The sequence below is a fragment of the Mya arenaria genome, chromosome 3 (assembly GCF_026914265.1).
Source record: "Mya arenaria isolate MELC-2E11 chromosome 3, ASM2691426v1".
Classification (NCBI taxonomy): domain Eukaryota; kingdom Metazoa; phylum Mollusca; class Bivalvia; order Myida; family Myidae; genus Mya; species Mya arenaria.
In genome coordinates, this window is record NC_069124.1 from 57,012,825 (window position 1) to 57,026,844 (window position 14,020).

The 14,020-nt window shown below is 33.9% G+C and overlaps 1 protein-coding gene across 1 annotated transcript; it reads right to left on the reverse strand.

The window, feature by feature from the left end:
* Window positions 1-3,901: 3,901 nt before the first annotated feature.
* LOC128227057 (sodium/bile acid cotransporter 7-like) lies at window positions 3,902-13,818 on the reverse strand. Its single transcript, XM_052937253.1, has 11 exons — window positions 13,673-13,818; window positions 13,099-13,181; window positions 12,387-12,523; window positions 11,902-11,977; window positions 11,423-11,497; window positions 10,892-11,040; window positions 10,406-10,506; window positions 9,307-9,432; window positions 8,792-8,942; window positions 8,371-8,396; window positions 3,902-5,068 (listed from the first exon to the last, which is right to left on the reverse strand). Exons 1-11 carry the CDS (start codon window positions 13,764-13,766, stop codon window positions 5,019-5,021), a joined length of 1,068 nt encoding a protein of 355 aa, XP_052793213.1. The 5' UTR covers window positions 13,767-13,818; the 3' UTR covers window positions 3,902-5,018.
* Window positions 13,819-14,020: the final 202 nt, after the last annotated feature.

The window sequence follows — 14,020 nt, forward strand, 5'->3', positions numbered from 1 at the left end:
GACCTACAGTTATCAAATTGTCATAGAGACTGGTCCTGACCTGTAGATGGCCCCTATTCATTGTAAGGGTCATCAGGTCAAAGGTCAAGGTCACAGTGACCTTAATGCTAAAATGTTGTTGGAGTGATAACTTGACCATGCCTGCTTCCATGGCCCTCAGATTTGACTTGGAGGTTGGGCCTGACCATTAGATTATCTATATTGATATAGGGGTCATTGGGTCGTGGGTAAAGGTCACAGTGACCTTGAAGGCAAAAGCTAGTCTGTGCGATAACTCTACAATGCCTGCACCTAAGGCCTTCAAAGTTGACATTTCGGTTGGGGGTGACAGTTAGATGACCCCCATGGATTTTGAGTTCATAGTCAAAGGTCAAGGTTACAACTCATATAGGTCATTAAAATTTATGTCATAATGTTTGACAAACATCTCTTGTTGACTTTTGAGTCAGTATGTGATAGGTCAAAGCCCTGGTGACCTTAACTAGAAAAAATATTGGTGCTCCCGACAGGTGACACATCAGATTTGCAGAAAACAATTTTCAACAAATAATCAATTTTAGTAGTTATTTTTTTTACTTAAGCAAGATATTTCACATATCATATGTTTCTACAATTTGTCCAAGTAAATCGTAGAATTTGTTTATATTTTGTATAAGTAAGTTTGGATGTATACAAATACACTGAAGCTTACAAGATGTGATTAGCAATCATTTTCAGAAGCATTCGCAGAAATTACACTGCACTCAAATATTGTAACTAACATGATGCCCATGCTTGCATGTACGGAGCACGCCGACATGCCCTTACGTTTAAGACGATTCTGTTTTATAAATGCATGTATCAACACAATTGTTATATAGATACCGTTATTAATGTCTATGACTTCATTGACTACTAGATTCACATGTCATCTTTATGGTAGTAGTGCATGTTTAAAGTTCACCAAAATATCTAAACACTGATCCATGGGAAATGTAAATGTCAGATCAATTTACAGAGACACATTTATAATATAAACATTAAAATGTGAGAGGGTGATATCAACTTGCATTGAGCAAGAGCTTCAGCAAATATCAACAACCATGGTTTTGGCTAGATTTAGCACAATGGAACTGGGAACAGTCTAAGACAGAATAAGACATTTAATATAGAACGAGCAGTTCCACTTTAACTCTCTTGGTTCAGCCAATGTATGAATAGAAGTGACAAATCTAAGATAATAAGGTATGTTTAAGTATAGATATAAAATTTAATTTTAAACATTCTCTTGCCTGCATGGACCACCCTCTTTTGCCGACAACCATTCCTAATGAATGTATGGACAAATTCACCTTTTGACTAAGCCTCCTTTGCTGACAAATCCACCTTTGCTAATGCCTGTTTATGATGTCTGTACCATATATGTTTGTATTCACCCATGTTACTTGTGTATTCTGCATTGCATTTCCTTGTCACACATAACCGTTCAAGATTGGTGAATTTTTAGTGCCCCATGCAAATTATTTTATTTTGATTAAGAGGTTGTAAATCAGACTCATGGCCTCAGTCTTTAGATGTGATAGGCACTGAAAATTCATTCCAACCATTTGTCCTGTCATTTCAATTCATTTCTTCATTTCTAACTTACCCCTAGTCATTAGCAGTGGGTGATGGTTGGTTAAGAAGGCAACCCAAGTGTTCGGAGACCTTGGGGCAGAACCAGATATTCACATAGTGCCTAAAATAGTATTGTGATCAAAAGTCTCCGTTTACTCGATACTATATGGGAATTCGTGGAGTAAACTTCTTTCACAGTTTACAAGGGATTGCTACCCAATATCACCATGAATTTTCTAGTACCTCACTAATCTTGAGATAATGTTTATTTGCCTTAGTATAACACAATATTTCATTTTTACTCCATACAATATTGGAGTTCATGGAGAAAACTCTTCCAGGGATTGTTCTCTAACATAGAATATTGTTGTGAGCCAAAGCCTATTTGTTATAGAGTATCATTAGTTTAATCAGTATATATTTTACAACGATTGTGAAGGAAGTTGTGATAACTTATACTAAGTCACTCTTGTTGGCACGATGTTGCGCGAGAGTGTGGTCTTGTGTTGTGGGGGAAACCGGAGTACCTGGAGAAAACCCACTTGTCAGGCTTGGTAACCACTAACCAAACTCACAATGTGGCTAGGCCGGAAATCAAACCCTGGTCACCTTGGTGAGAAGTTTGCAGAAATACATTTACTGATAATCACCCCAAAGAGTGATATACTATAATTATCAGCGGTACTTATTTTGACTGAAACATGGCATACATCTGTCCACAATAGCTGTTTCTGTTGTGATAGTGTGGTAGATTGACTGAAACTTGGCATTCATCTGTCCACCATAGCCGTTTCTGTTGTGATAGTGTGATAGATTGACTGAAATTTGGCATACATCTGTCCACAATAGCTGTTTCTGTTGTGATAGTGTGGTAGATGGACTGAAATTTGGCGTACATCTGTCCACAATACCCATTTCTGTTGTGATAGTGTGATAGATAAACTGAAATTTGGTGTACATCTGTCCACAATAGCTGTTTCTGTTGTGATAGTGTGATAAATTGACTGAAATTTGGCATATATCTGTCCACATAATACCCGTTTCTGTTGTGATAGATGAAGTGAAATTTGGCGTACATCTGTCCACAATAGCTGTTTCTGTTGTGATAGATGAAGTGAAATTTGGCGTACATCTGTCCACAATACCCGTTTCTGTTGTGATAGATGAAGTGAAATTTGGCGTACATCTGTCCACAATAGCTGTTTCTGTTGTGATAGATGAACTGAAATTTGGCGTACATCTGTCCACAATAGCTGTTTCTGTTGTGATAGTGTGATAGATGAACTGAAATTTGGCGTACGTCTGTCCACAATAGCTGTTTCTGTTGTGATAGTGTGATAGATGAACTGAAATTTGGCATATATCTGTCCACAATAGCTGTTTCTGTTGTGATAGTGTGATAGATGAACTGAAATTTGGCATACATCTGTCCACAATAGCTGTTTCTGTTGTGATAGATGGACTGAAATTTGGCGTACATCTGTCCACAATAGCTGTTTCTGTTGTGATAGTGTAATAGATGAACTGAAATTTGGCGTACGTCTGTCCACAATAGCTGTTTCTGTTGTGATAGTCCGATAGATGAACTGAAATTTGGCGTACATCTGTCCACAATAGCTGTTTCTGTTGTGATAGTGTGATAGATGAACTGAAATTTGGCATACATCTGTCCACAATAGCTGTTTCTGTTGTGATAGTCCGATAGATGAACTGAAATTTGGCGTACATCTGTCCACAATAGCTGTTTCTGTTGTGATAGTGTGATAGATGTACTGAAATTTGGCGTACATCTGTCCACAATAGCTGTTTCTGTTGTGATAGTGTGACAGATGTACTGAAATTTGGCGTACATCTGTCCACAATAGCTGTTTCTGTTGTGATAGTGTGACAGATGTACTGAAATTTGGCGTACATCTGTCCACAATAGCTGTTTCTGTTGTGATAGTCCGATAGATGAACTGAAATTTGGCGTACATCTGTCCACAATAGCTGTTTCTGTTGTGATAGTGTGATAGATGTACTGAAATTTGGCGTACATCTGTCCACAATACCTGTTTCTGTTGTGATAGTGTGACAGATGTACTGAAATTTGGTGTACATCTGTCCACAATAGCTGTTTCTGTTGTGACAGTGTGATAGATTAGTATATAAGGCACACCAAAGCAAAGACATTACTGTTACGTCATAAACACAAATGTATTTTAAAGCCATCCACAATTCCTGTTTATGAACCAAAATATTTTTACATCCAATTTGTTTCTGGACTTTATCATTTCCGGATGATTTTGGAATAAGAAAATTTGAGTAAGGTTTTTAAAATTTAATTCAATACCCACAAAATTATCATGAAAGACACTACATCATCATAGATACCACATTAAAAAAATCCCAAATTGATAAAAATAATGATATTAAAGACAATAATCAACATTTTAAAACAAGTTAAATAACAAATACCGATATGTACTTAAACTAATCTTGCCTTGGGCATGGACTGTATAAGTACTATATAATATAATTAAGATGTAAAGCTATATTTAAAAAATAAATATTTTCGACAATCACATGAATAAGACAGGTAAATAATGTAGACATTAGTTGCTCTTAATGAACAGAAAAGTTATACATTAAAATAATACTAAATATTTTTACATGCATTCAGTCATTATGATTCAATATCAGAAAGAGTGTCATATTATAAAAGTGTTTCTTTCTTCACAAGAAAAATATTTGCAACAACTTAACAGCTTAAAACAGCTGCAGTATTACATTGTATAGTAAGCAATCCTCGGTATCAGGCATTCCCCTTTCTTTACAATATCAGCTGCCAGTTTGACCTGTATACTGGTAATATAATGACTCGAACATGTTTGTACATGGTACATTGACAACACAAACGAGATTACAGTATCTAGATGCCAATGATTCTTTCCCTGTTGATTAACATGTATATCATGTTGCTATATTGAATAATTAGTAAAGTATGTTATAAGTTAAATGAAAACATATTTTTGCTTTGAATTTTTTTTTATATCATGCTGAAGAAACCTCAATCAACATTAAATTTTTGAAAAACAGGCGAGATAAAATTGAAATAATACTAAAAGATCTAGTGACATTGGAATGCAGCAATTATAAAACAAAAGTAATGTAACCACCTGGATATCCTGGATGTATATATATATATGATTTCAATGTATTCCAGCACAGTCATGTGTTGGCATAGAAATTATGATGATAAAAAGGGCTCTCACAGCCATAAATACTTTTATATTATGTTCATATGATGAAATTCTTGCAGCATACAGTTAACTAAAGCCATTGTTGCATGGTCCCACTTGTAGTCACTGTGTCTGATTGTACTGTGTGGGGAGTTCCCCCTCCACCCGAACGCCTGGAATTCAAATGCTTTCTACCCTCTACTATATGCCCACTGCATCATCAAACTGTTGGGATGACTGCAGGCTTACTGCTGTAATAGAAAAAATGTTGCAAAATTAATCGTTCCAACATTTATGCAGGGGTTCTAACAGCTGATCATTATCAATCCTGAAAAATAGCCGGGGATCTGTTTGAGTATGAGGGATGAATGCCGAAAGCAGGAAAAGGGCTTAAGACTCCTTTTAAAATTGTTTTCAAAGCATTTTTATTCGTTTCACGGTACTTTTTACTGTTTTTTTTAACAAATGTCTGAGCGAAAAACTCCTTAAATACAAATGTACAATAGTGTGAAGTTAAAGGCTCTGAATCATGATTTCAGACTTGATCTTGAACTTTAGAACCCCTGAAGCTTTCAGCAATTATACTGGCATGCAATTAAGAAATGTCCGCAATAATTCCACAAGCATTCAAAGAAACATGTCTTTTATTCTTTGCCATTATGTAGGCCATGGTAAATTCACATACAGTCTATTCAAACTCTTTTGGCTCAAACTTGCCGGCAGATACCACAATACAACGAGCCACATTAAGTTCGAGCCACTGGAATTATATGTCTCGGACTTAAATTTCTCCTTTTCAAAATACATGAATTGTGAACGTGTAGTGTTTGCCATTCCTGCATTTAACTTTTATATTCCTAGAAACTTTTATATTCCTAGAAATAATTTATAATTTAATATTTCCCATATAACATAAGCACTACAATTACAAATTGACTATGTACACATTTTCAAAGAAGAGGTTATTTCATAAATATTCACATACATGCCATATTTTCTGGAGACCATTCAGGGGGATCTGTTCAGAAAGGCTGATAATTCAGGGGGATTTTGGAAGTATTCAGGGGGATTTTTAGCAGGTTTAAATTGGCAAAATTTCAAAGTATTTTTAGACGCAAGTATGAAAAAATGAATTCACAGATAAATGCTATGAAAACCTTTTCATTATACAGAATTATTTTGTCATGATTTATCATATATATTCTTTTGATACACTGTCATGTCATACTGTAATACTGTAAATTAAATTTAACATCCTCCAAAGTCTTTAAAAAAATTCTGCTTAATACTTTCAGCTATGATGACGTTCAGATGCTAAGAGAATGGAGTGAAAATTATTAATTTCTGCCTTTTCCAAAATAGTAATATTTCTTTGCCTTTGATCATTACTTCAAATTAATTGATCACTTGTTGTTATGGTTTCCTTTCGGTATTTATCAAACCTTTTTTAAACGGTCATTTCACCCTTGCAGAGTTGTTTCTTTACATTCAGTTTCACTCACATACTGTGGTTTCACTTCACATTATTGCTTGATGTAAAATATCTAAAAAAAACAATTTTATTTTTTTTAAATTCTGGGGGATTTTTATCTCCCGCCGGACGACCGGGGGATGGATCGAAATTCCGTGGGGATTTTTGCCCCCACCGGGAGATATGGCATGTATGCATTCATGATGGTTTACATTTTGCAACTTAAAAGCTATACACCAGCTATTTCCAACATCAGAACAAAAGAACTAATGTTCTTTCTGACAAGTGACTACAGTGTCAAATTAATTCTGACTTTTATCACCATTCAAACCAATGTTAATTTTAAGCCCAAGTATTTGAAACAGTGAAATGAAAATGTTCATTCCTGGCTGAATCATTTACAATATTATTCCAGGCAAATACCAGTTAAGTGTGAAAAGTCCCACTTGATATTGTTACCTGATAAGTCCTGTTCATATGAACTTAAAAAAAGAAAGTATCTTCAAATACTGTGAAATCATTAATGTTCGTGGGGCATTAATGTTCGTGGTTTTCGTGGGTTGGGTGATCCACGAATTCAAGATCCCACGAAATATAAACCCTTTATTCACTTTTTCAATTGCCTTGTTACGTACATACTCTAGTATATTCTTTACAGAGGTCGCAGTATACAGTGTTAAAACCTATCTCACTGTATAACTTACAATCATTATTCTGTTAATATATTATAACTGCCTTTAACAAATAATGAACCAAATCAATTAAATCTGTTTTATGCAGCAAATGACAGTTATAAGCACATGGTTAAACGTGTGCTGTTAATGAAAATCTCCAAGTTTACTAGATGTGCGTGATGAGTGTCCATACTTTTTTTTATTTAATGAAATAATTAATCGATTACTAGTACATTGACGGTTACTAAGCTCCGAACGTGACAATATACACACCATTTCGGTGTTTTCACAATTTGCAAAATTCTTTATTGGCATTCAATGGCTTCCGCTATCTGTATTTATGATCAGGGTACATCTTCTTTTATTACCTTTATTCCCAATTAAATTGATAAGTGACATGGGTATATGCACTAATTGGCATGTCGTACCACATTAGCGAGTGTCATAAACCGAGTGACGTAGAAGACGGAAATCACGGGCCAGCGCGTGGATATTATGCAGACGATCGCATCTTCGATTTTTTTTTTCAAAAATGAAAATCCACGAATTCAAGTACCCACGAAATTGTTTTTTTTCGGCAAACCACGAAATTTCATGCCCACGAACATTAATGATTTCACAGTATTGTTTTGCACTGTGACACACTATGTACTTTGGATTAAAAAATATCATTATTTCAAAAGCAATCTTTAGAAGGGCCACTTTGAATGCAATTCAAATGGTATGTCTATTCTGTTCCTTATCTTAAAAAAAGCAGTCAAGAATTTAAAAACAGAATGTTCACATATATAAAATGTTACAGAAGGTGTTTACAAGCGCAACTAACACAGTTAAGTCTTCTGAAAAATGAAATATTTTTAGTTGACTGATTATGAGAATGTAATACTGTTTTGAGTATTCAGCATATTAATACTGAGGGTGCTTACAAGCACAACTAACACAGTTTAGTCTTTTGAAAAATGAAATATTTTAAGTTGACTGATTTAATATGAGGACAGTTATATACTGGTTTGAGTGATCTTGACCTCAATTCTAAAAAGAGCAAGAAATGATTAATATGAAAGCAGCATCAGATCCCATTTTCATGTTAACAGTGTGAAAAAAATGAGGATTTTACTATTGTTTTTTGTTTATTATTTGCTCTAGTTAGCAATGGTGAAAAAGGGAACTGGAGAAAACTAGACAATCACAGAGTATAACTGTTATTCATGGTGAGTATGGTTGCGAACCAATGGCTGAATAAGGGTGAACAATGCAAGGTCACAAACTGATATGCACTTTCATGCTTTAAACTTTAAAATGATGTCAGAGTACATAATTGCATTTGTTTATGCAAATTATGTTTTTAAGAATGATAATCCAGCCATTGGTCCAGAATGTCACAGCAATTTACAAACAACAGAAATACCTGAACTTAATGCTTTTGTAATCAACCTGAAAATGTTAACTACCGTAAATGACTGGGTATTAGACGCACTTTTTATGTATATCTTTATTACTATATCTTTATAAAGTTGTTGTCAAAAATTCCAATAAAATACTTCAAAATTAACTAATATCTAGCAAGTGATTTAGCAAATAAAAACTGATAATTAACAAAATCTCCAGAACAATAGTGTATTTTAATAGCATTTTGGTACCTTCTCTGTTTCAGTTTTTCTGTGGTTTACCCATTAATGTATTACACTATGTTAAAACTGAAGTTCAAATCATTCAGAAACTATTTTTCCTCAATGATAAAGCCAAAAAAGCAAATAACATAATAACCTCACAGACTTTATAAGGGACATCAACAGCAATGAATATGAATAAATATATTTGTATATTACCCAGGGCGAGCAGTTTCCAGCATCCAGGAGCGTACAAAAGGCACAAGCAGCCCGCCAAGCAGGATCTGTGTGGGGTGGTAGATGAGGATTGGAATGGTGATAAGGGACAGGTACGAAGATTCAGCAAATATAATCTTTATGATTGGAATTCCTGCAAAGGAACATGCAACATTGAAAAACCAACTGCAGGTGCACATTTGTTTTCTCTTTAAATTAAAAACATTAATAAAATGAAAGATAAATATAAAACGAAACATTTTTTCAAGCACTTGTTACAATCATATACTTCTTTTTCACATATTCCAAAAATAAATCTTAGATGTAATTATATAATTTTTCATTTTCTGTTATCAATACTTAAAATAGTTATGATAAACAAGGATGAAAAATGTGCCAAACAGTTACATACAACACTTTCATGTACTTACCTCGGTCCTTATTACATAAAAAGTATGAGAAATTATTCACCTCACACGTTTTACTAAGATTTAGACAATACAAAAATCAGTACAAACCAAGAGTAAGTGACTTGTGTGTACAGCAGAACATGAGTGCGACAGAGTCACTGCGTGTAAATGGTAGGAGACGCACTGTGCTCGCAAAGTACACCAAATACAGTAGGGAGCACTGCAGACCAATGACTGAAACAAATGAATGTATGTATAGATAGTTAACCAAAACATTATACTGTGTAAATAAATATAACAGATTTCTGAAACAGGCATATGTGCCTCTGGATGGGATTGAACAAATGTCCTGAAGTCTGCAGGTGGACACTTTCCCGCAGCGTAATTATAGTTTTTTTACACTCCATATTGTATAACAGTTACATTCCCCCTTCCATTTTAAAAGTTGTTGACAACATTTGGAAACTATGGCCATAAGAATTTGCTTATTTACGTTTGGCGCTAAATGTACCAGACTGCTCATATAATATGTCCCTTCAGTGGAGATTGAACCCACAATCCTTTGGTCTTCAGGTGAACACATTAACAAAGTGAAACAAAAGTGTAAAGTGCCACTTCATATTTGTAACCCCATATCTCATAAGTGTCATAATTGTTTTGTTTACAAGATTGTATTGAGTTTATGATGACTTTCCCTTATACACTTGAACCTCATGATAGGAAAAGAACCTTTTTAAAATGCCTAAAAATAACGTAAATAACCTTTTTGAAAATATATGGAATAAAAGCCATGATTGGCGGCACGAAACCTCGCAAAAATGTAAATGTCACTTTAATCTCCACAGTATTCATTTTTCGCAGACAAAGTCACACATGTTATTAACGCACGATCATTATACACTGCCAGCAATTTACATTTTGTTCTTTGATTGAGCCACAAAAAAGTATAGATGTCTTGATTTAATTACATTGCTTGAAATTTCTTTTTATTATCTAAAATGGAAATTAGCATTCAACATAAAAATAATTGCAATCATCAATCAAGCATATAAAGCTTCTTTAATATGTACATAGTAGGTGTCTGTATACATGACTTTATGTGTATAAAAATACTAACAATCTTTAACAAAACACAACATTGGTTACAGTAACAATAGTTATAGTTTAAAGGCATATTATTTATTAAGGTGGACTCGGATTCACTTACTTAATACAACTGTTATGAAGAATGTGGAGGCTTCAACATCGATGCTTGTTTCGGAAAATGTATCACAGAATGTTGTGTAGATGATCAGCAGCAGAACTCCGCTAAAAATGTATTATGCAACTTAAGGTAATCAATCCATACTTAAATGAAAAGAAATCTGAATCGAAGAATGAAGTGAAAAAGCTTCAGCAGGGGAAGAAGTTATAAAATAGTATATAATAATGAATACAGTCTCGGAATATAATTATATGGAGAAAAAAAACTACAGTAAAGTTGAAACCATAGGGGTTTCTCCCCCCAAAAAATTACCCTAAATTATTATTATATGAGTGGTAATCAGTGATAAAAATACCCGTGGTTAAAATAGATAAAATTTAAGTAATTAATAGTAGTAGGTAAAAACAACTTATTACAGTTTGTAGATCTTCTTATATTTGAAAATAAGACAATTTCATAGAACACAAAATTCATTTATACTTCATATACCTGCCAATCTGGCCCCAAGGCACATTTTTAATATTGACCCTGTTTGCCAGTAGGCGCCGCACCCACTGACCAATCAACAGTGGAACAACAACTGTCGCTGTCAGCTGCGAAAATATCCTTAGCACCGGAACTGACGCCTCTGTACCAATCTGCCAGGGAAATTGATTACAGAGTTAAATATCATAATAAATATACATACATACAATGAAATGCATAAGACTGTCAACCATTTTATTTGGTTTGATAAAAGCAAATAGTATAAATACATACAAACCTAACATATCAAGCAGTTGAAACCTAATATTACTTTATTCAAACATAATACCATTATCTGTTAAATTCATAATCTCCCTTAGCACCCTGTCAACCATTTGCAGCACCCTGTCCTTCTTAAAACCCAGCTACAGCACTATTAAGTATTTTTTACACTGATTAATTTTATGTATTATCTAGCAGCTCAAAGCTGGTAATCTGGTCATGTTCTGCAAAGTATGATGCATGATCTCATTCCCTTAACAATTTACTTCATACCAGAAATAAAATCAGTGTTGGAGTGACTGCAATACCAAGAAAACTTCCAAATGCTGAGTTAAATATTGCTGCGGCCTGAAATGAAATAGAAGCACAGATTTTTTTATCATTACAAAAATCATGAGTGAACCACACACGTGACAAAGAGAGTATATTTATTGGGTTCTTCCTAGAACATTGTAAACAATGCTTATCTTCAGTTGAGCAAGGGACATAACTCAACAATTAGTAAAGCTAGTCCCACTTATTGATCTCCCTGTCTATGTTTGTATTGTCTCTGGTAACATTATTATTTAACAAATTTCATTTGATCTTCTTAAAAGCTTTTTCAGTTAAGGCTATGGGTATTGATTTTGCATGCGTAAGGCAACGGCATCATTGGGTATAACAATATCTCTTTTTTTACTTAAAATCACCCAGACAAACTCATTGGCTTACTTTTTAATTCAGTATTGATTTTAACAAATTAAACAACAAACCTCATTTCCTCCAACAGCCTTGGTTAAGATGACAGCAGAGGAAACTGGTGGTGGCAAACAGCTTAATATTTTCAGCCTTAAATAGACACAAAAGAAGTTTAATTACCAATAAAACCAAAGAGGTTATTCAGCAATTTCGGTTTCGAAGAAAACACAATTCAAATTTTTCGAACACGAGTGTCTGCATAAATTATAATCTGAATAAATGTATAGCACTGCTATTGTGTGCTATCAACCATTGTATCTTTAATCAAAAATACCTATTAAATGTAAACATATAACATTAACAGTGACTTAAACACACACACACTATTATGCAATAGTATAATTATGGAAGAATAAAAATCATAATCATTACAATTAGTTCTGGAATATGAACAATATTGTTGAACAAAACAGAACTTAATACAGGAATTATGTTTAAATATCAACAATATTCAAAAATATAAAAGTGAGTCTGTGACAATCATCAACCTTTTACTTACCCTTCAGTTATGTGTTCATTGAAGTTGAAGGCATTTAGAATATGCACAATTGTAAATACAATGACTGGGAAACACAGGAACGTAAAGCCTTGCACAAAAATATGTGTTTTCACTTGAAAAAGGGCTTTGGCAAGCTCCTACAATGGGAAAATAAAGCACTTGGTGTTAAGAAAACGAAGCATAAATATTCAATTAATTAGAAAGACATAAGCTCAGGTCCCCCCCCACCGACCCCGCCACCCCCCCCCCCCAAAAAAAAAATACAAATTAAATAAATAAAATAATGTTATTTTCTGATTTTACTGCCAAAAAAAAGGAAGGTCAATGTAAACTTATGAAAACAGTACAGTTACCAGTCTTTCCCTTTATTTAACTACCAAAAATGTATTCTCCTAATAATAACAAAATAACTATAACTGCCACAAAAATCTTGCTAACTTACTAAACTTGGTCACAACGTTAATTAAATGGGCTCAACACCTTGGCTAACTTGATACAACACCTTGGCTAACTTGATAAACAGCTGGATCACATCATTACTCTAAGAGTTTTGACCCTAGACCCTTTTTTTCAAATGGGGGCATTTAAAGCTAATGTCATATTCAACTCACACAGACGTGATGTCACATCTCCATTGTATGAACTTATGAATTATTAATATATAAAAAACAAGTGGAATGCAAACATCATGAGATGAGATCATTTTTCTTACATCACTCTTTAAGGACACTCCACTGTTGAAGAATATGATGAAAACTGCGATATACTTGACTGTGATTTCTGGATACAAAATACCTATAAATGTATAAAATATACCATTTTAATACATGTAAGGTTTATGTTGAGTATAAGTTTCATAATGAGAAACTGTCTGTACAGTTATCATTTTATATCATTTAAAATCAAGTACATTTATCTAAACATTTTTATAAATAATGAAATGGTGGCAGATTAACATGTGTTTGTTCAGTAGCTCCCAAAAGAGGATGAATACCAGTCAAAAGACAAACTTTCATCTGCATATTAAGTAACTTTGCTTGCAGTTGCTTATAGAAAAAAACAAAATGACAAGTGACCCAGACTGGAACCTAGATATATCCGGGCAAAAGATTAGTAATCCTACACCTTCCTATTGGTTTATATGTCTGTGACCATATTTAACATATGACATGTATTGTATTGTATCTGGGACCAACCACACCCTATCCAAGTCTCTCACTCCAAGTATGAACAACGTTGTATACTGAAGACAGCTGTCAAAATAAAAGAAGTGTTAAAATATTGACCTCCTTTAGCTCCGATTTGAGGAGCAAGTTTCGCAAGGCATATAACAACAACTATGCCGATCAAGAACCAATTCTTTCTCACTATCGCCAGCATCTTTCAAGGGAGCATTATTTTCATGAAAAACAATAACACGTTTAACCGGAAGTGCCTACCAACACCCAGCGAAGGAATTATAGCGCAAAAAGTAGATCGCAAAACGAACAAATGATTTTGGAATAAAACTGCTTAAATTCACATTTCAAAATGATTTTATGTACGAATGCTATTAAATGAATATAACTCTATGAAGGATTTTAAAATTATTGACGTCGAGTGATCTATCTACAATTTTATGCGTACTAATACCT

Bases quoted from the DNA above. Each gene is read 5' to 3' on its own strand.
- LOC128227057 (XM_052937253.1), bottom strand. From the start codon at position 13,766: ATGCTGGCGATAGTGAGAAAGAATTGGTTCTTGATCGGCATAGTTGTT. The intron at 11,978-12,386 runs GTAAGTAAAAGG...TGTCTATTTAAG, and splicing joins AATGAACACATAACTGAAGG to GCTGAAAATATTAAGCTGTT. The intron at 8,943-9,306 runs GTTTGTACTGAT...GTTCCTTTGCAG, and splicing joins ACACAAGTCACTTACTCTTG to GAATTCCAATCATAAAGATT.